This window comes from Lynx canadensis, chromosome D4, assembly GCF_007474595.2.
Source record: "Lynx canadensis isolate LIC74 chromosome D4, mLynCan4.pri.v2, whole genome shotgun sequence".
In the NCBI taxonomy this organism is placed as follows: domain Eukaryota; kingdom Metazoa; phylum Chordata; class Mammalia; order Carnivora; family Felidae; genus Lynx; species Lynx canadensis.
Genome location: NC_044315.2, coordinates 28265900 through 28288866, shown reverse-complemented (window position 1 = coordinate 28288866; position 22967 = coordinate 28265900). Strand labels below are relative to the sequence as shown.

At 46.1% G+C, this 22967-nt stretch overlaps 1 protein-coding gene across 2 annotated transcripts; it reads left to right on the top strand.

Moving 5' to 3' along the window:
* The first annotated feature begins 958 nt into the window (after positions 1-958).
* On the top strand, positions 959-21272 carry LOC115499762 (cathepsin L1-like). Of its 2 annotated transcripts, XM_030293921.1 has the most exons (8): positions 959-1084; positions 8972-8991; positions 18049-18151; positions 18252-18386; positions 18812-19036; positions 19732-19894; positions 20547-20664; positions 21133-21272. In XM_030293921.1, exons 1-8 carry the CDS (start codon positions 959-961, stop codon positions 21230-21232), a joined length of 990 nt encoding a protein of 329 aa, XP_030149781.1. In that variant the 3' UTR covers positions 21233-21272. The 2 variants fall into 2 exon arrangements, with proteins under 2 accessions (XP_030149781.1, XP_032451510.1); XM_032595619.1 differs by lacking the exons at positions 959-1084; positions 8972-8991 and adding an exon at positions 17618-17743 and having other exon boundaries at positions 18032-18151.
* The last annotated feature ends 1695 nt before the right edge of the window (positions 21273-22967 follow it).

Genomic DNA, 22967 nt, shown 5'->3' with positions numbered 1-22967 from the left:
TACCTTCTGGGACTACAGTTCTTAGACAGAAAGTAAGCAGGTGTGTGAAAAGCTAGCACACCTGACTCTAGAATTTAAGGATCCCAGTAGTTACGGCTTTGGGTTTTGTGGAGCCAAGCTAATACCTGAAAGGGAGGTGTCATGGGGTTGAGGGCTGTGTGGTGTGTCACAGGGTACCAAGTTACAGGAAAATTTTCTTGAGGCTGACAGGTGACCTGGTGTCCGTCTAACCTGTTCTATGACCACCTTCTGCCATCATGGGTGTCTCTTTGAGATGGTCAGAGCTCTAGCAGCCTTTAAATGCTCAACCCATGCCCACTGAGTTTTGTGGTTTCTTGGCTTTCAAGACCTGCTGGCAATAGCCTTTATTTACACAAAACAAGACAGGCAAATATGTACCTTCATTTATTAGCATAACTGTGTCCTGTCACTATGAAAGCCCTGTGAGCACCACCGCCCATTCCCTTGGGAACCTTGGTAAGGTTTTCCACATGGAGAATGTGGCCTGAAAGGCGGGGGGTTGGCTCAGGGCAGATCCTTCTGTCAGCTCAGTGGGGCTGCGCCTGGCACAGGTGAGGTGCAGGGCCACTCCTGAGGGGATGGGCCACTCCCAAACCAGCTTGGCCACCACCTTTTGGTTTAGAGGTTCAGAGCTCGCAGAAGGTGCTGTCCTTGAGCCTGGCCCCATCATACACCCCACCTACTGGGCTGTGGATGGCCATGCCATGTGCCCGTGTCCACATGCCCTGGAAATGGAAATGGTTGCAGGGAGGGGAGCAGTCCTGCAAGTCTCCTGCAAATCCCACGTCCTCAGCCTTCCTCCCCAGCCCTGTGCAAACACTTGGGAGTATTTCTTCTCTATCAGGGTGGCTCTAACATCTCAGAAGAAAGGAGATAGCTTTTAGACAGTTTGGTTTAATTAGAAACTCATGTGTTTTGCTTTCCTAGGTTTTGAAACATGCATCCTTCTCTCTTCCTGGCTGCCCTTTGCTTGGGAATAGCCTCAGCTGCTCCGCAACTCAACCAGAGCTTAGATGACCTATGGTCCCAGTGGAAGGCAACACACGGGAAGCTATATGGCATGGTTGGTAACATTTAAGCTTTCCAGAGGGACCCTTGCAGAGAACAGTCTGTGCTGGTGGGAGTTCATAGCAGGGAGTATTTTTTTTTTTTTACATTGATGTAATATTTTTATTTGAGCTACTATCCATATTCTGGTCACTTGACCTAATAATAGCCTATGGTAACATTTTCATGCCTTCAATACAAAGATCCAGTCTAGAGTTAGGTATTGCATTCAGTTGTCAGAATTTTTTAGCCTCTTTTAATCCAGAATATTTCCATAGCATATATTTGTCTTTTTTTTAATTTTTAAAAATTTTTAATTTTTATTTATTTATTTATCTATCTATTTATTTATTTATATGAAATTTATTGTCAAATTGGTTTCCATACAACACGCAGTGCTCATCCCAACAGGTGCCCTCCTCAATGCCCATCACCCACTTTCCCCTCCCTCCCACCCCCCCAATCAACCGTCAGCTTATTCTCAGTTTTTAAGAGTCTCTTATGGTTTGGCTCCCTCCCTCTCTAACTTTTTTTTTCCCCTTCCCCTCCCCCATGGTCTGTTAAGTTTCTCAGGATCCACATTAAGAGTGACAACATATGGGATCTGTCTTTCTCTGTATGGCTTATTTCACTTAGCATAACAAGCAGAGAGTATCTTCTTGAGGCTGATCTTACCAAGGCAGTAAGCAGGGCACTGTAACTGTGCACAACATGGGCATATGTCCTGCTGTGTGATTGCTAGAGAACAGCTCCCAGAAGCATCAGGCCATCCCTGGCTATGGTTTCTCCTCCTTTCTGTGAGCATGTCCACTTGGTGCAGTTGAGTTGGTTTTAATTTTTTTTAATGTTTATTTATTTTTGAGAGACAGAGACAGAGCATGAATGGGGTAGGGGTAGAGAGAGAGACACACACACAGAATCTGAAGCAGGCTCCAGGCTCAGAGCTGTCAGTACAGAGCCCAACACAGGGCTTGAATTCACAAGTGTAAGATGATGACCTGAGCCTAAGTCAGACGCTTAATGGACTGAGCCACCTGGGTGCCCTGAGTTGGTTTTAAATAGAAATAAAGATGATAAGGGAGGGTTTAAGATGACAGAGCAGCATGGGGACCCTGAATTGTCTTATCCCTGAAATGCAGCTAGATCACCACCAAACCATTTTGAACTCCTAGGGAATTGATCTGAGGATTAGTGCAACTATCTGCATAACTTGAGCTAAAGAACTTGGCAAGTCTGCGGTGTGGAGAGGTGAAGTGGGGAGAGAAAGGCTGCGGAGGGAAGGGGGCCATTTTCATGGAGAGAGAACAGAGAGAGAAAGAGAAATGGGGAGAGTATGGCCCATCGGGATCATGCACAAAAGGCACACCCCCCCCTTCCAAAAAAAAGAAAAAAGTAGCTGGAGAGAAAGAGTGAAAATACTTGCAGGAGACTGAACAAGAAATCTGTTCCCCAAATCATTTACAGGGAGAAAGAAGAGGGTTTCAATACCACCAAGATTCTATAATAAGTGAAGAGCAGAGTCCGAAATTTTGGAGCTCAGTGCCTGGTGGTGCTCTGGTGAGGAAGCAGGGCGAATCCCCAGGAACAGGCAGCAGGATCTGAGGTGTCCATGTGCCACATGGGGAGAAGCAATTTCCCTGCTTGGTGTGCATTTGGTAGAGGCCATAAGGCCTCCCTGCAGGCAAAGGTCCCACAGGACCCCAGAGAGCAGCCACGTTTGCGGGTATTGGGACAAAGACACCAGACTGCGGCAAAACCTGGTGCCCGCTGTATGTTGTGGTTTGTCATAATCTCTGAACCTCTGCTGCTTCCCGACCGCACAAACGTTTTCTGGGGCAAACCAGCACTGGCCATTGCTCAGTGAGACCCTCCCTCAGAGAGTTGGCACGGGTCCGAACTGTGGGAGTCTCTGAAGCGTGTGGTTTTAAAACAACACCCCATCTGAGATAAAACTCTGGAGGAAGGTGCTGCCGGGCAAGTGAACAGCTTGGACACAGACGGGGTAGAGGCGGGGAGTGGAGGAGGCCTGAGACAAAGAGGGGTGCTTGATTTTGGGTGAGTGAGAGCGCCAATTTCCAGTGCCAGACTGGAGAGCTGGGTAATCTATTTCCACTTGTACACTGATCCATCCCAGTAAACTAAGCAGTGTCACCTAGTGGAGAGCAGAACTATTACACCAAGCCTCACCCAACTGCGCCCTCCAGGCTAAAGCAGCTGGACCATCCTGGGTCAAGAGGGAATCCCCCCGAGGCTGCACCCCACACTCCAACAGACCCTGTTCTGGGGCCAGGATCAGGCTGCGGGTGGGAGAGCAGGCTGGCTGTGAGGCCGATTGGAGCAAGGGCAGTGAAAGCCATCCCTGACTGTGCAGGTGTAGAAGTGGGCTCTCTGGGTGCACAGAGCACCCACCCACACCATCCTATCAGAGTTCTTGTTGGGTTTGGTGTCAGTGTTCATGTGTCTGTGTCTCCTCAGGACACGGATCTGGACCGGGTCCACACCTTCCTATTCCCTGCACTTTGCTCAGCCCATGGGGGCCTCCATAAATGAGTGAGTGAGTGAACCTGTGAATAATCCTGCTTCTCCATGTAGGGCTGAGAGAGGACAGTGGGAAGGTTACGGGGTCCTCCGGCCCCATACAGCATCGTGTATGTACTTCTGATGCCCCTTCTCAGCATCTGGTGCCATCACGGTGTCATGAGGGAACGGGACCCCTCCACACAGAGGGGCAGGGGCCCCTGGGCCAGGCTGACAGGCTGACTCTGGTTCCCTTTTAAATTGACAGCTTCATGGGAGTTACTCCACCCCACTTCTTGTGCACCAAAATACCATGGGCGCGGGCACATCCCTGGTGACAGCTCACCAGTGGTTGCCAGGGCCCAGGCAGGGAAAGGCGGTGACTGGTTATAGCTACGGAGCTTCCTTAAGGGGTGGAAATGCTCTGGAACCCAGAGCTATGCTGGTTGTACACATTGTACATGTAGTAAAGCCACAGAGTTTCAGTCCCTCTGAAATGGCTAAAATGGTCAGTTATCTGTTGTGTGCACTTTACATGAATTGTTTTTAGATGCAACGGGACAGAATCAGACATGGGTAGCATCGCTGACCAGGGTACCACTTCCAGGTGTAAAATAAGTAAGTCCCAGGATGTACTGTACAGGATGGGACCACAGTTCATTACACTCTATTGCATATTTGAAAGTTCCTAAGGGAGTAGCTCTTAAAAGTTCTTATCACAAAAAGCACAGACCAGGCAGGAATTCTGAACCTGGGGCAAAATTTAAAATCTGCTCAGGGCCTTGCCTTTTTCTGTGAGTAACACACCTTCGGTCACCTGTGTTCAGGATACGCACTGAGGACCGTTCCTCCAGTATCTGTGACCCTCCTTAACATCCAGGGTGGAATCAAAAGCAGCTGTTGGGCCCCTCGGGGTCTGGGAAAACCACCCTGGTGGGATCCTTAAGTGTGTGCAGCTGAGAAACTTCTTCAGAAGACACTGTCCCAGACTCTCCTTCACCAGCTCCACAAGGTTCCCGCCCTCACCCCAGCCCTGCAAGCCAGCACATAGTCGCCTCCTCCCCGGCTCCTGTCTCTCCACTCCGTGCTTGCTTTGTGCTGTCTCCTGTCACAGCCTAGGAGGAGTGCTGGCTTTGCGTTGGTTGCTTGGCTCATGTCTCCTAGTGCCTTGGTGGCCTTAGGTGTGGTCAGCCTGGCTGTGGGCCCTGTGTCCACCCCCTTCCCGGCCTGCACTTGCAGATGTCCCAGGAATAGCAAGGACAGGCCTCACTGAAATCATGGTCACAGAAAGCAAAAGTCCAAATCACAAATGTGTAAACTGCACATGGCATCGTGTTCTATTGGGAGGAAAGGTGGGACCCAGCCCTTGAAGACACAATGAGCTTCGATGAACACAGCTTCCAGATTGCACAGATCCAGCATTGGCCTCAGGATGGGTCCTCGCCTTAGGCTTTCTTCTTGGAATGCTGGGCACACCCAGTGACTTGAGAGCAGAGGGCAGCACAATTGGGTTCCTACGGAATCCTGTTCCTGTGCATCTCGAAGTTGGTGATGTTGGAATGAATGCTCCGTAATGTGGCTTAATGTTGGGATTGCGCACTCACTCACATGGAGCTTTGTTGGGATTTTATTTCTCCAGATCCCCTCAAGTGAGGAAATTATCTTTGGGAAAATAAGAATATAGCCTATCATTGATTTTCCATAACAGTTTCAATTTTGTACCTCAAATTCACTTGTGTACATGATATCACATAGTGTCATATCTGTAGCCACATCAAAAACAATGGTATTATAGATGATGTTTCTATGTGATCCCTCTCTCCATGAGGAAGGACATCTGAGTTGAATTTGTTGGGAACGGGGGACAGTTTACTGAGGTTAACATGCCCTTTCCACTTATTTTTTGTGAACACAGAAGAATTGCTACTTTGGGAAGAAATAATACCAAACTGGATTGATGTCTACAATGTTGCTCATACATATCGCTACTACTTTCTGAGCACCAAGTGTGTGCAGAGCACTGGACAAAATACAGTACATGAAACACCTCATTAGATGTCCACACGAGAGCCTACAGGGTATCTCTCCACAATTTCACTGAAGCCTGGAGGGGCCAAGCGGGCTGCCCTTGCAACGCAGCTGGCAGTTCATGAAGCATCTAGTTCTTTTGCCAGTGCCTAGTGATGACTTCAGCATAAAGGCAATCTCATACACGCATTTTTCATTTTCTTCTGTAGTTTTGATTTGATTTATAAATGTAGGATGGGTTACACCTTCTCTGCGGGCAGCAGTTTTCCTGATTTAATGATTAGGCTCAGACTCTGAATATGGACCAGGCCAGTGCTTCTAGTTGTAGGTCAAGTTCTCTCACAATTCCTGCTGTTCCCCCTAGAGGGAGCCAGCTCCCTGCTGTGGGGTTAAATTTATTCCAGTCTGAACCACAGGGGAGGCAGGATAGGATGAGAACTTGTGTGCCTGAGTGAGAGACAGAGAGAGAGAGAGACCGAGACTGAGAGAGGCAGAGACAAAGATTGGTGACAGACAGACAAGGATAGGCAGGGAGAGAGACAGAGATAGAGAGACAAAGAAATCTGTTTATATCTGTCACCTGGAAATTTCATAGGTCCTCATCGGTAATGAAGATGATGCTCCAGGAGCCTAGGAGTTACCCTGAACCAGCCGCACAACAAGTGACACATGGTTCCTGGGGAGAGAGAAATGTTATTTGCTACTCACCCCTCACCCCTCAGAAGTCATGTCTCCATTCATCTTCCTTCTCATCGATTGTCCTTAACTTGAAGATTCTGCAAGTAGATTCTTGACAAAATGTGGCCCAGGGTGGTGGGATTATCCACAAGTGTCACTGTGTGTGGCAGCATCCTTCAGCCACTGCTTAGGGAGACTTGGGACTTGGGGCCTGGTGACAGAAGGTTCTGTCAGGAGGATGTGCCCTTTGACCCAGAAGCCACCCCAGCTGCAATCAGCACAGCGATGCAGCGGGTCTCCCAGGGAGGCTGTTGACCTGGTCCAGGTGCCACACACATGTCATCTCACTGGATTCTCCCGACTTGGTGAGCTTGTGTGATAAACCCCCTTCAGGGAGAAGTAACCCGGGGCTCAGAGACATAATGTGCCTGTGACGAAGGCAGAGGCTGAAACCCAGGGTCTGGCAGTGCTGTGCACATGGGTGAGGGAGGGAGGAGGAAAACTGGATTTGCTGCCACCATTCACACTTGAAGAGATGTCACTGGACAAGTTGGGTATTTGGGCCTCTTGTAGAGGGCTGCTGCCCTCTGTCCCCAGAGAGGAGCACAAGGGAGGGTCTTCTGCCCAGCTTGCAAAGGGGCTTCTCCATCAGGCCACTAGGGGCCAGCAGTTAGCAAAAATTAATGTTTTCCCTCTGTAATTTTAACGTCTCCACATGAAATCATTATTGTTGTAATACTGTGTACAAGCCTGTCCCAATCTTTTGTCCTCCCGACAAAAAATTCCTGCAGCAGGTGCCGGAATGCCTTTCATTTGGCAAATCTGGTCTGCTCCTAGGAAGCCGGAGGCCGTGGTGCCACTGAGACAGTCCATCCCTGACGGTGCTTGTCCAGGACACAGGTTTGACGCCACGGGGAGTGGACAGACCCCTTCTCGGGAAACCCGAGAGCCTTCGCCACTTGGACTAAGAGTCTGCAGAGAAGCACACTGCGACGGGGCCCACGTTGCCACTGAGGGTTGCGTCATTTCTTCTTTACATTTCTATTGGCCAAGTGTCCTACTTGTATAATCAGAGAGACCTATTCACTTAAGAGTAACTGTTCCTGCTTTTCTCCTTCCTCCTTGAATTTTCCCATTGGGCTTGTCCTCAGTCTGAAATCTTTGCTCTTATGCAAGGTCTCACTTTGTGTTTGGCTCACCGACTGTGAAAGCCAGGCAGCCCGGGGGAAATGGTCAATTCTTCAGGACTTTGCAATGTGTGTTACTATTCCCTGCAAACCTAAGATGCTAACTACAGCTGTATCTCAGCTCCCCGGGTCCCTCCCCCAGTGCACTTATGGGGAACCGCCTCTCACCACCCAAGTCCCAGCCCTGAGGCAGACAGACTAGCTCTGCCCTCAGGACAATGGAGGAGAGACAGGCAGGCATGCTAGTAATGGGGCCGTGGGTCCATGGGCACCACTCCTGAGGCCCCCAGGCTCTAGGTACAGATGCAAGGGACCCAAATCGTGTTTCCAGCTAACCTCACAGGTCTCACCATACATGTTCATGCGATATTTCAAAATTGATCCATTATTTCCATTTACTAACAGACGTGGACTTGAAAAGTGGATCGTTAATATCCTTCCCATAACGGAAAAGCATTTCTGCTGCCATTGATAGAAATATTGCGTGAACCGCCAACCACGGGGCTGACATCTGGTACGTGCAGTTGCTCAGTCCTGCTTTCTCAACAGGGGAGATTAGCCAGGAGGAACTTCAGGCCACAAACCAAGACCTGCCCCTAGAGCAACCGAAAGCCCTGGAGGAGATTCCATAAAGGAAGACCTTTCTCACTGGGACGCTCAGCGGCACCGAAAACCACGGACAGCTCCTGTGTGCACTTATTGTTGCCTTTGACAAAAAACGGTCTCTCGGACCTGAGTGGTAGTGCTTGATCCACATCAGTCAGGGTCCTGGTGGGGACATTAATGAAAGGCAGAGTCATGGGCAAAATTCACAGGAAGACCCAAGAGACAGTGAAGCATGTGGAGGCTGGGACAGAAGGAAGCCATTACCTCCCCTGGGGCAGAAAGACACAGGGATAAATCCTTTCCTGGGGAAGCTGGAGCCCAGGGGTGAAGCTGCTCAAGAATTTAGAGTCCCAGACACACAGCTGGAGTCAGAGAAGCAGCACTGAGTGATGGGGGAGGAAACACGTGAGCCTAATCTCTCCCAGCCCGTGCAGTGCCCCCCATTAGCCGACCCTAAGTAGAAGCCCAATGACAGGCAAGCCTGGGAGAGGCCGTCCATGGGGTCCACCTTTCGGGGTATCCCTTCCTTAGGAGAGTGGATGCTCTTTTCTCATGGCAACATTCTCCTGAATGGCGATGGCTCTGTCTCTTGCTTCAAAGAGACCCTCATGTACAGGGATGTGGCACCACACTGCCCGAACCCAGAAGTCAGGGTTGTCTCTGTCTTTCTCTGTGTGCAGAGCTCCACAGAAGGTTCTGACTGTCCCAGCGTGGGTTCTGGAGTGGGCCTGCATAAACATCAAAGGGTGGGGAGATGGAGTTCCCTGGTGGCCTGGCCCCAGGGCCCCAGGGCCCCAGGGCCCCGGGGCGGTGCTGGGAAAGTAGCCATCCTCCCCATGGGGAGAGTTCTGTTAACAGGGAAGGGACCAGAAGAGCTCTGGGCAAAGAAAAGCAAAGGATGGCAAGAGTCTGTCTACTTTTCTCAGATGCAGGTGCCGGGACTGGCACGTGTACATTAGGATGTGTGGCTGCCTGGGCTCCGGGAATGTTAAAGTAAAACAACGAGGCGTATAACCCAAATCCGAAGGGCTTAAGGACCACTGGGCTCACTGCCCCATCCTGGGAAAGCCCTCCGGGGAGAGGCCAGGGGGGCCTTCAGGGTGTTCTGTTCCTGAAATCAGGTGAGGTGGGAACTGTCTGGTGAAGTCCCACCATGCGTAGCTGGCTCCACCCCCTGCAGGAGGAAGAAACCAGAACATGGCTCAGCCCCTGCAGCCAAATGAGACTCATCAACGTCCAGAGTCCACGGGGCTGTCACTAAACCTGGATGGCGTGACCCTGGGAGAGCCCCTCCAACACCAAGGGCCGGCCTGGCTGTACCTGCACAAGCAGCCGCTAGATGGCAGGCAGGCTGTAAAACCTGAGGGAGGTTGGGAGACCTGAGGCTGAAAATGACTGCCTTTGTGAGGAGTAGTTTCCAGGTTTGCAAGATGAGAAACGTTCTGCAGAAGGCTGGTGCTGAGGGTGCACAGGACTGGCTGCCCCTGCACCCCACAGGTAAATGTGCTAAAACGACCAATTTTGAGGTTTGTCTCTCTTACCACAACTTCTTAAAAACAAAGTAAAAAGACCCATCAAGCTGAAAGTTAAAAATAGCCAGGTAAGAGAAAAGCTTGCAGAGGAGTGTGCAAAATTGCCCACTGTGTTTAGAGTATGCAGAGAAGCTGGGCTCCCAAAAAGGGCTGAGATAGAAAACATGATCCAATGCACTTTTCAAGAATTTGAGATGTGTTACTTTAGGGAAACATCTAAAGTGGTATCAGAGGAGGAAGAATTAAAAATTTTGTTTGACTTTTTTCTCTTTTGTTTTTCCATTTTTCCCCCCAGTTTGAATCATAGTCTTGTCCAGACTTTTGATTCTTGAGGACTTGAGCCAAACTGTTTATAAGGTGGGCAGTTATCAGATTCATTGTCTAGAGACCATGGCTGAGCAGCTATGGTGAGTGCCAGCCCCAGGCTCACAAGAAGGCACAGAGTCAAGTTCACTCATGTGCCTGCTTATCCAGGGAGGTCACCAGGGTCAAGTCAACAGTGCCTGAAAAATTGTTTCTGGGTGTTATTTCCAGGGATTGGAGCTGTATTTTGGATGGCCACCTGAGAGTAAGATCAGACTTCATCTTCGCAACCAAAGGTCATGTGTTGCTTACAGGCTGGGGCCTCAGCCCCCTCAGCCTGGAACTCAGTAGCTTCCAGACACAGGCCAGGACAGGGGTGGGAGCACAGGTCCCCACTGAACACCCTGGAGGAGGGAGGGCCAGGGAGGAGACCCTGGAAGGGGATTTTAAGGAGATTCCATGGGCACCTCTGGAAATGTGTGTGACCAGAGCGAGAAATGACTCAGGATAATGCTGCTAATCTTCTAGAACCCCATCCTCAGATGCTTGCTGGTTGTGACTATTGCTCACAGGGCCAAGTCTTTGCTCCTAAAGAATGAAGAAGAGTGTGGGCATGGGGAGGAGGGGCAGGAAAGAAGTTGCACAGGTTTCTACAGCAGAGGTTCCCCCGAGGTGGGACTGTGATGTGCCCTCCCTCTTGGGGCTGATGTTTGGTGAGGGGGCCTGGCCGGGTGCCTTAGGCTGTGACTCCACCCTGCGGGAATCCTGTCAGGGGCACAGAGAGGGTACTTAGGCCAGCTCTGGGGAGGATGATGTGCCTTGTCCCCCTGAAATCATGGAATTTACAACTAAAGAGACTTTCAGAGGGTTTGATTAAGCCATTCTCTCTGTGACCTGAAACAAAGGGTTTAAGATTGTAAATAGAATTTTATATTTAATTATTATAATTCAGAATAATTGTCAGGCTGTCTGCCCACACTTGGGGGCCAGTTATTCTCCTGTGCTAAGTATTTAAAGTATAATATTGTGTATGAGCATGTGTGTGTTATGAGTGTACGTATATATTTAGATACTGTGAAAGTGTATATGCATACATGCGCATGTGTTTGTGTGTGCATATGTATATATGTGCACGAATGAATGAATGTATGTAACTATATGTGTGCCTATGCGTAAGTGTATGTGTGTATATATATATGTGTATATACACATGCATATATATGTATATATACATATATACACACATACATGTGTATATATACATATATATGTAAGTTTGTGTTATTATGTGTGTATGTTTTTTAATGACGTAAAGGATTTTCTAGCCCTAAAAACTTGATCTCCTGGGCAAGAGCCTTGAGACTCACTGATTTATCCATGAGTGTCCATTTTCCACATTCCAGGGACTGAAAGAGCACGCTGAGAACTTTTCCTAGAAAAATATGAATTTATTAATGAATTTTTGCCATACCTTATAATATTTTTTTACAACATTGTTTTACTAAATATAACAGATTTTATGTCACGTTTTAGCATGAATGGAAAGAAAATCCAATCTTCCTACCATCATGAGAAACAAAAATGTTGGTCAATATTATAGTTATTAGTAGTTTAGAAAACCTTCAGCTTCAAAACTCATTATGGATGCAGTTTTAAGAGTTTTTCCAAATCTGGAAAACCTCTATCAAGTTAGATATTTTTTATTGAAACGTAAGTTTTAGAATCTTCAGACATGTGGAGTTTTCTTATTTGCTGACTCATTTGAATGCTCGTTGAATTGCAACAATATTAGCCAGTCTCTGGGGGTCTGCATCCTTCTCAGTCTGGTCTGAGGGGCTGAATTCCTCTGTGGGCTCCCTTCACTGGGGACACAGCCTCACTAGCACTCTGGGCTTTTCTCCCTGTGAGGCTCCCTGCCACCTGGCCCAGGTCCCCACTTCTCCAGCCTCCTCACATCTCTGAGCCTGGGAGCCTGCTGTCCAGCTGGGGCCCTGCCTGGCCTCCCATTGGGAAAGGCTCCCCCTGACTGGGGGACCTTATCAGTCAACAAGGACTGTACATAGCAAGGACACCACAAAAGACCCATCATGTAGGGAACACCCAGCTCCAAGGCCAACATGCAAAACTGGTTATCCTGTAGAATGTTCTGATTTGTGGCCTTACCTGATTGTTTCTCCTGGTGACATCTAACTTATGCCCCATAAACTGGACAAACGTGGACTTCCAACATGGTTCGTTTCCATTTATCATTTTGGCAAAACGCTATTCTGAAAATAAATAAGAATAAGCTTTACTACCTCTGTTCCCAAAGTAGTTTGAGACTGTTTTTAACATAGATGAGCTTCTCATTTGCTGACTCCAGAACCTGAGCAGCCCTACTGTGTGCCGGAGGTTCCCACACTGTGTGAATTTCACGAAGAACATGGAGACTGACACTCTGTTACACAGAGTAAGACCCCGTAGAAACAGCAACAGCTTCCCAGCGCAATCACCAGTCATGGTAAAATAGTTTTAAAACATTGTATTGGCTATCAAGAGAAACAGAAAGAAAGAAAACAAGCATTTAAAACAAAGAAATCTGAAATCTAGGAGAGTCAGAGCCTCAGAATTGTGGACATATTTTCTTCTTTTTTTTTTAAATTTTTAACATTTATTTATTTTTTGAGAGACAGAGTGCGAGCAGGGGAGGGACAGAGAGAGAGGGAGACACAGAATCTGAAGCAGGCTCCAGGATCTGAGCTGTCAGCTCAGCTTGTGGCTCAAACTCACAAACTGCGAGATCATGACCTGAACAGAAGTCACATGCTTAACTGACTGAACCACCCAGCTGCCCCTGGACATTTTTCAATTGAATAACTTAATCTTAGAACAAAAGCATCCTATGGTCCTATTTCTTCTCCATTTCACAAGACTAGTGACCACGTTTTTATTTTTTTGAGGTTTATTGCTGTTTTGCTTGTCTAGAAGCATTTGTTCTGTGCTGTGCATAGAAATGCAGGGAAAGCCCCATAGGCCCTGCCCATGAAATATTTCGTAGCCACATGGATCCCGTCCCCTGACACTGTAAAACTCATCCTGTGTTCCGCAGGCAGGGCCTCCCTTTGGGAAGACCAGTGATTCTGGCTGTACTTGAAATGTGCTCACAGATCCCAGCGTTAGTAGGAAACCTGGAGTCATGCACATGTCAGACCACGGCCTGCCATGAAACACAAGGGTCAGTGCATCTCTATTCCATAGACTCTGGGATGGAGAATGGGAAGAGCAGGTTTTACTTCATAAGAGTGTTCATGTTCCCACCTGAACTTCCCATCCCTGTCCTTCCTTCCACGTGACAGAGAAGCCTGGAATCCTCATCCACGATAGCCATGTAAACATTTCTAAGACAACTAGTTATGGTGCTGCTTGTGGATTCCTTTGTCTCTTGAAGACGTGCACAGTGGAAGACAAGGTGATTGTGAGTCGGAGGTCCTTAGTGCCACCCAGCTTCTCCTGAGCATCTGGCATTTGGAAGGACAGTGTATCTATCTATAAAGCCTGGCTTATTATTGAAAGCCAGGAGGTCAAAACTCGGGTTATTCAAGTTAAATCCTGAACATTTGACTTTTATTTTCATGTCTCCTTTACTACACTTCCCAAGGCAATGGATGCTTCTGGTGAATCAAGGGTGTGTTGCATATACGAATGTGAATCAAAAATGAACATAAGCCTTCCAAAAATATTATCCCTATCACAGTCAAAATTGAGTGGCTGAGAGGAGAGGGGAGAGGGGTGTTAGGGTTTCACGGGGACAGAGTTCAATGTGAGATGAGGAACATTCTGGAGATGGATAGTGGTAAGGGTTGCAACAGTGTGACTGCACTAAATAAAAACGGTTAAAAGGGTCAATTTTGTTGTGCATATTTCACCACAGTAAAAAGCAATTCACCTTGCTTCCCAGTGAGCAGGCGAGCGTGGGAAGCTGTCTCACTCTGTCCTGGAAAAAGAGCAAGGAACACATTGGGTAAGATGGTGGTCTGTGGTCTCAGGAGGACAGTGCTGACCTCCTGGGGTCCAGCTCCCTGGTGCTGTCCTATGAGTGTGACCAGCCAGCAGGGATCTTCTGCTGCCCACCTGTCTAGATCATGAGCTCTGAGCAAGCAGGGGTGCAGCGGGCTGTGCATCTTCCCTGCAACAGCATACTTCCTGTCCAGTCCCTGCAAACGCTTGTGTGCTGTGTAGACTGCTACAATGTGCTTGGAGGAGGGGGCCGTGGGGCCCACATTTCACCTGCATTCAACCCAAGCCCTGTGTGGTTGGGGTGGGATCTCCTCCTGTACAGGTGATTGTTGGCACCAAGCCTGACCTTTATAGTAACACCATTTGGCACAGTCCATGTTGGATTATTGCCCAGACTGCTTGGATTCCTCTGATTCAAGTGCTCACTGAACCTCTAGGGTGCAGTGACCCCACTGCATGGGGCAGTGACCTTAGAACAGTTCCCCTCTGCAACAGGAATCCACATAAGTCAGGTGGAGGAGACTGGGGCTTGGGGAACGAGTTCCCAGCCAGGACGCAGAACACACACCTGAGCACACATGGCTGAAAAATGTTTTCCTGTGCTCTTAAGATCTCTGGTCTTGGGGCGCCTGGGTGGCTCAGTCGGTTAAGCGGCCGACTTCGGCTCAGGTCATGATCTCGCGGTCCGTGAGTTCGAGCCCCACGTCGGGCTCTGTGCTGACAGCTCAGAGCCTGGAGCCTGTTTCAGATTCTGTGTCTCCCTCTCTCTGACCCTCCCCCATTCATGCTTTGTCTCTCTCTGTCTCAAAAATAAACGTCAAAAAAAAAAATTAAAAAAAAAAAAGATCTCTGGTCTAACATGAGATTAAACTGACATAAGGCAAATTCATCAGAGGAAGCATCCAAGTGTATTAAATTTTTATATTGACATGGGGGCCTTCACAATCGAATTAAATACCCCAAGGGGTGACCACAGCTGGAAGCTTCTATAACTTTAGAGGAAGTCTTGATAAATTTGTAAAGAAATGACAAGACAAAGCACAGTAAGTTGTGGGGAGTAACAAGGAGATACTTTGGGGGGCAGGGGACAAAACTAGTGGAAGAACAGGATTATTTAGGAATTGTTTGCATAGATGCGTTCGGTGTTGACTCCCAGCCTCCGTTGGTCAGGATTCTCTCTTGCTGGATCCTTTCTCAAGGGAGAACACCTTTCTCGGGGAAATTTTATGACCTGCTTCTGGAAAGGGGATGTTAGAGAGCCCTTCCTGCATCTGCTGCTTCTCAAGTGCCTGCAGCTCAAAACAACCAATATGCCACAGTCGCTTACTTTGGGGGAGTGTGTCCCAAACCCCTGCAGCCTCAGCGAATAGTAGAATGTCTTAGGAACAAAACTGAGGTTTCTGCGGAAGAAGGAATGCTGCATCTAGACTGTGACACAGTGTGTGTGTGTGTGTGTGTGTGTGTGTGTGTGTGTTTACGTGGGGTGGAGGGCTTAAACTCTGTTCTGTTTCTCTGGGGACCTCAGACTGATACACAGACCCATCCTATAGACCCACCCACCATCTCCTAGCATATCTTTCTCATGCCTTTTTCCCTTCTTTGCAATTATTATTATTATTATAGAAAGTGGTTAGTTTCATTACAGGAAGTGAATAGAGAGTCAAGACGGTGTTAATTGTCATCAGGATAGGTGGAAGCAAAAGGCCTTACTTAGCATGGCACCAATATATTTCTTTTCACATTCGTCTATTGTGATGTCCTTTGAACCAGGTAAGGGATTGATTTCCAAGCTCATAAAAGCTGGAGCGGGTTTCTAAGTAATTCCCAACTTTCTCAAACCACTGAAGAGATTTCCACAGTCAACCATCTCCCTACTGCTGGACACTTCGATCCTTCCCATATTTTTGCTCTTACAGACAATATGTAACTTTAGAAAGGCTCATCTAGGTTTTCCTGTTGACCCGCAGGTCAGAGGGCCTGCTTATCTAAACTTCTCAACGTCCACAGAGCTGCCACGTTGCTGTCCCGTGGCCGTCCTGTGATCTGTCTCTCCATCAGGCAGAAGAGGGCCGTGTCCCAGCACCTGAGGACATCTGAAAGGATCAGTCGCTGCTGTTTATTGTGCATCTGCTAAGTGAGAACGGATGGGCCATGTTCTTCTGATTTCCTGATCCTCAGGGAGGCTCACCGTCTCCCATGGCTTCATCTACTATTTGTATTTTCTCTTCACAAACTGTAGTCTTATATCCTTAGTTTATCTCTCTGAAGTGATGTATCTTTTCCCTCTTAATAGGTATATCTTTGATGTGCACTTTGTGTTACATGTTACAAACGTTTTTCTCCTGTGCTGTGGAGTGTCTTTTAACTTTGTTCGTGGGGTGTAATTCCCATTTTGACGTAATCACATCTATCTTTTCTTTACACTTTGTGCTTAGTGTCTTTGGTCCCGTGTAAGGTCATAAATACATTTTCTTTTATGTTTTTAATACTTTCATACTTTTGTTTTTTTATGTTGAATTCTGGAATCCATCAGTAATACGTTTTGTGGATCTGCTTCTAATTTTTCCTAGATGACTAGCTATTTATTGACCGTTCTCTTCCCACTGATTTGAAATAGCATGTTTCTTTTTATTTTTAAAAAGCATCTATTAAAATAATCATATGGCTTTTCTCCTTTTGATCACTTAGCCTTCCAGTTGCTGAAGCCTATTTTCCCAGAGTCCAATGCAACCCAGTGAATGCTCCCACCTTCCCCAAGTAGGGCCAGAGCTCTACAGAGTACTTTAGGGGATGCTAGAAAATGGAAAGCACACCTGGATTCCCCCTGAGACAGGCCCAAGCATGTAACCTTCCAGTGGAAAGGCAATCAGGAAAGAATGAGAAACAGAAGAAAGGGGTTCTCAGGTCACAGGCTAGAGATCCCAATAGTTCCTCTGTCCCCTGCCTATGGAATGACGGTCACCCGGGTGCCATTCCACCAGTGGCTTTGAATCTTTGATATGTAGCCTCTGAGAATGAAATAAGGGGAGTCCCAAGCTCCTCCCAGCTCCCTGTCCTCAGATTTGACATGCAGGGACACAGATCACTAAATCACCACTAAATATATTTCAGTGTGCCTTCAATACACACTTTTTTCATATCTTATGATGGCATCAACTAAATGGAAGTTTAACATTATTTTCTTTGTTGAATAAGCATGAACTTTTTCTTTTGGACCCTTAGCTGGACCACTGTGACTGCTCTATTGTTTTAGTCAAACCAGTTAAGGACCATTTGACAGGAAAGTGAGCCCAGACCATTGTCAACAAGTTTTTCTTCTGTAAAGAACAAGCAATTATCATCAAGAAAACATCAGAATAGAAGTCATCAGCTTGGGAAACAAAAGCAGATCGGGAAGATTACAGTGTACTGGGCCATATGGATAGGGCCAATCAGGCCAAACCCCAGGGATTTAAGTGGGTGGCCTCAGAGTCACTGCCTAGCACCAGAAAGCCCTGGGGCTACACCTGCCGAGAGCATCTGCACAGCTGCATGATCAGGTGAGCAGTGTTATCCTTCTGTAAGTACTTGGGAGGATAAATTCAATGTTTTTACTCCACCATAGTGGCTCTAACATCTAGAAGAAAGGAGGATGGATTTTTAGAAAGATCAGTCTAATCAGATTCTAATTTTTTTTTTTTTTTGCTTCCTAGGTTTTGAAACATGCATCCTTTTGACTTCCTGACTGCACTTTGCTTGGGAATAGTCTCAGCTACTATAGAGCTTGATCAAAGTTTAGATGCACAGTGGATCCGGTGGAAGGAGACACATGGAAAACAATATGGTGTGGTTGGTAACATCTAAAATCTAAACTATCTAGGGGACTCACAGAGAATGCCCGTGCTGGTGGGAGTTTGTAGCACAGAGTAGCATCTTGAGACCACTCTTACCAAAGCAGTAAGCACAGCACCATGAGTGTGCATAGTGTGGGCATATGTCCTGCTGTGTGGTTGCTGGAGAACAGCTCCCAGAAGCATAAGACCATCTTTCTCCTCCTCTCTGTGAGCACATCCATTTGGTGCAGGTCAGTAGGTTTTAAATACAAATAAAAATGATATGTTATATGTTTGCCTGTAGGTTGAAGAATGCAGAAGAGCCGTGTGGCAGAAGAATATGAAAATGATTATGCAGCACAATAGGGAATACCTTCAAGGGAAACATAGCTTCTTGATGGCAATGAATGGCTTTGGTGACATGGTGAGTGTGGCACGGATTTGCTGAAAGTTTTGTTGTTTCTCTCAGTACTTTCCCCCCAAAATCTCATGCTTGTCAATATTCTACTTTCTTTTCCCTGAAGACCAATGAAGAATTCAGGCACATGATGATTGGTCTTAAAATCCAGAAGAATGAGAATGGGACAATGTTTCAAGTCCCTTTCCCTGCTGGTATCTCCTTACCTATGAATAGGAGACAGACACCTGATATTAGTCTTGTGAGTATCAAGGATGACTACTCAACAGGTCTCTCTCCAAGAGGAAAGCCAAAAAGAAAGTGGCTCCCTGCTATGGTTTCTTGCTGTGGAAAAATATATTGTAGCTATATTTATTTATTTTGTTTAATGTTCATTTATTTTTGAGAGAAAGAAAGAGTGAACGAGTTGGGGAGGGGCAAAGAGAGAGGGAGACACAGAATCCAAAGCAGGCTCCAGGCTCTGAGCTGTCATCACAGAGCCTGATGCAGAGTAGATGAAGGTAGACCACAAGCCTTGAGATCATGACCTGAGCCTGAAGTCCGACGCTTAACCATGAGCCACCCAGGCACCCTGCCGTTGCTATGTTTTAAAGTTTTCATATAGATGGACTGTTTTCACTCTTGCTATTGGTTTTGTAGACTGAGACCTTTATAATTTGTTTTCAGGGTCGGTGTGCTTCTGGCTGGGCTTTTAGTGCAACTGGTGCCATCGAAGGACAGATATTCCGGAAATACGGCAAACGTGTTTCCTTGAGTGTGCAGAACCTCCTGGACTGCTCTCAGGCTGAAGGCAATGAGGGCTGCAATGGTGGTCTAATGAGTAATGCCTTCCAGTATGTTAGGAACAACAGAGGTCTGGACACAGAAGAATCCTATCCATATGTTGCAAGAGTGAGTAGAGCTCCTCACTTGTCACCATTCCAGCTCTGTCCTTAGAGCTGAATGCTTTTGAAGAAAACAGACACCATGTTTAACATTCACATTTCCAATTGTAGACTCTCTATCTGCAGTCTGTCAAGACTGTCATTAAACGGTATTAGCCTGGCATAGTTCTCTGCTTAGATGGTTACCACATAGCTGTTTTTAGTTCTACATTACATGGAGATATGCATACCTTTTACACAAGGTACGGATTTCCCCAGAGTGAAAAACTTCTTATGGACAGGTAGACCATGAGTGTTTCATTGAATCCACACCAGTTAGTTTTGCTTTTTTTAAAAAAGGTTTTTTTATTAATTTTCAGAGAGAGAAAGAGAGGGAGAGCATGAGAGTGGAAGGGGTCCAGAGAGAGAGAGAGGGAGAGAGACAGAATCACAAGCAGGCTCCATGCTCCGTACAGAGCCCAACACGGGTCTCGATCCCATGACTGTGAGATCATGACCTGAGCCAAATCAAGAGTTGTATGCTTAACCTACTGAGCCACCAGTTAGTTTTTTTAATTTTAAGACAATAAATAGCCTTTCACCTCCTGGGTTGCTTCACAACAAACTTGACTTGGAAATCTTTTACCTGTAAGCTGCCTTGAAGTCATGTTCCCCAGGAAGTGGATGGTCATAATCAAGTTTCTTTTCCCTTACCATTCAAAGGATGGACCCTGCAAATACAGGCCTGAGTATTCTGCTGCCAATGTCACTGCCTTTCAGACAATTCCTCGGCGGGAGGAGGCCCTCTTGGTGGCAATGAAAAACATGGGATCCATCTCTGCTGCTATAGATGCAAGCTTGGATACCTTCCGCTTCTATAAAGGAGGTAAGCATTTGTTGATATAGAAAAATTGGAAAACCACCCTAAGAAACAGCAAGAATGACACTTTGGTATGTAGAATTCAATGTATAATTTTGGGGTGTGTGGATTTAATATAGTTGTTCATTCTGTACATGTAATATTTATGTCTGCTGTTTCCATTTGCCATTACTTGGCCCAAATCCCCACGAGTGTAAGTATATAATAAATATACTTAAATGACAACATAATTTAATTAGTAGAGCTTACTTTACTTTTTTCCAAATGTTAGACCTTGATAACTTTTAAAGAATTTTGATACTGAAATTAACAGTGGAAAGTAGCTCTTGGCTCAAGTAATTTTATGTTCTCTGCTGTTTCCCTAGGTTGACATCCTACAAGTAGAATAATAAGGTTTCGGCGGGTGATTTTTTTAATGCCCCTTGACTATTATTTTCAAAAGGGATTGTGACAGTTAGTATTTCTCCTGGAGTGAGATGAGGGCCCAAATCCCCACCCCTTCCCACTAAACAAAAATATCTGACTTTTAAATCTCATCTGAATTCATATCAATATCACAACTGAATTTTGAAATGCCTCCCCTACTGTGGTTGATAGGCTGGGTTACTATCACATGTCATGTGGGAATCCTCACTCAGCATTGAATATTACTCCCCAGGCATTTATTATGATCCAAAGTGCAGCAGTGAAGACCTGAATCACGGTGTTCTGGTGGTTGGCTATGGCTTTCAAGGAAAAGAATCCGATAACCAAAAATATTGGTTTGTCAAGAACAGGTATGAAAATCGAGGAATACGTACTTTTGAATTTGAAAAGGGAATGTTTTTTGGAACCAGTGTTTGGACGCAGGTCCCCCAACCCTTGAGCACACTTCTGAAATCCCAGCAGTGTTTATCCCATCTAGGGGGGAGCACAGACATAGTCATATAATGACAACATTAAGATACTGTCTCAGGCTTGCTAGGGTCCTGATATAGTTTTGGTACCACTGTATTTCTAAATTGGAAGTTTTTCAATATTCTATATCACACCCAGGTCCCAAGGGTTTCCTTTTCCTGTTCACGCTGCAGTTTTGTGAAATGTCTGTGCTGGGTTAGAACTCAACCATGAACAAGAACGGCCTCTTCTGATTCTTCCTGAATCTGTCCTGGCCTCTGGTGCACTGCTCAATACTGGATGCTATTGTTCAAAAGGTGTATGTTTTCGGTTGTTTGTAATAGTTGGAAAACCCTGTCTTCTTTCAGCTGGGGCACTGACTGGGGCATGGGTGGCTACATAAAAATGGCCAGAGACCGGAATAACAACTGTGGAATCGCCACCAGGGCCAGCTTTCCTATCGTGTGAGATGATGGTGATGAAGAAGGCCTTGACTGATAACAGAATATTCAGGAAATGTATTTTATTCTAAAGTTGATCACATCTTATTTTGTGGGGTAAAACACTTGAATCACTGGAGATCCAAGTTGTGACGAATTCTGTTAGTGTTTACACTGGTGACGAAACTACTTCTTTAATCCCTGCTCTAATCAACAGTGTGTGATTAAGTTCCTTAATAACTTTTGAATGTTTATGTTTTAATTTTTTAAAATTTATTTTTGAAAGAGAGACAGGCAGACAGGGTGTGAGTGGGGGAGACCAGAGAGGGAGACACAGAATCTCAAGCAGGTTTCAGGCTCTGAGCTGTCATCCCAGAGCCCAACGTAGGTCTTGAACCCACAAATCATCAGATCATGACCTGAATTGAGGTCAGACACTCAGTGAACTGAGACACCCAGGTGCCCCTGAATGTTCATGTTTAAAAGTTGCATGAAAGTTTTACCTTTTAAAATAAAATTTACTTTCATATGTTGAGGTGTGCTCTGTTTTTAATACATAAACTTCTTTGTAGTAAAAATGCAATGGTTTTGTAGGGAGGAAGAAATACCCTTATTCCTCCAAAATTCTTCCAACTGGTTTAAGAATTTAATTGACATGAGACAGGTTAGCAGGAGGAAAAAAAAAAAAAACAACCCTCAAAGTTTTATTACATAGGCAGGTAGGCCCAGTAATGAATTTAAGCCCAAAGAAATGGCCAAGGCAGACAGGTTTTGTTGTTTTGTTTTGTTTTGTTTTGTTTTGCAGTCTTATATATTTTGGACAAAGACAATAATTTGTGAGGAATTGACAGGAAAAAGAGAAAAGGTGTGTGGGAGTTTAAAATTGCAGGAATTCTAAGTGGAATCTGGGCTGAGGTTGTAGATGAGTAAAAAAGTAACAAGGTTTGTTTCTACAGCTTTCTCAGCTTTGAAGCCCCATCTCTGCTGATAAGGATGTCTCTTTACCTCATAGTACAGGGAGGGGACCTTTCATATGGGACACTCATTTCCTGCTTTCAAGAGAGGCATGTGACAGCCTGGGTGTTCTTGCACCGGCTGTGTCCCAAGTGGCTTCAACTCAAGATAGTCAATATGCCATGGTGGCACATTTTGGGGTGGCTTCCCTGGGGCCTCACAGTTTCTTCCTCTGAAACTCCCCTGAAAGTTTATATAATAAATAGCTGAGTAGATGACTGTGGAGAGAGAAATCCAGTTTGGATTGAGCAGTAAGAAATCTACAAAGAATAAGAAAAGCATAGATCACCATGAGGATGAATGAACAGGTGAACGAGGGTGGGGGGTACCTGGTATTCATTCATACCAGGTATGGAATGAATCAGTCACAGGAATCAAGGGCACAGCATAGGGAATATAGTCAACAGTATTTTAAGAGCAATGTAGGGTGGGGGTAGCTACACTGTGGTGAGCACAGCATAATGTATACAGTTGGCAAGTTACTATGTTGTACACCTGAAACTACGGTAACATCGTGTGTCATTTATACTCAAAACATTTGGGAAAGAAGAAGGCAAGAGGATGAATCAATAGAAGAGAACACATTTCCCCACACCTCATGAAATGAGTCCCACAATCCTGGAATAGATCCGACCAATTAAATGTGCTTCATTTATCTGATGGAAAATATTAATTCCTTTTTAAAAGTAGATTTAAGTTAGATATTATGTGCTTCATTTGGGTTAGATAAAAAGCAACTTTTTCCACTG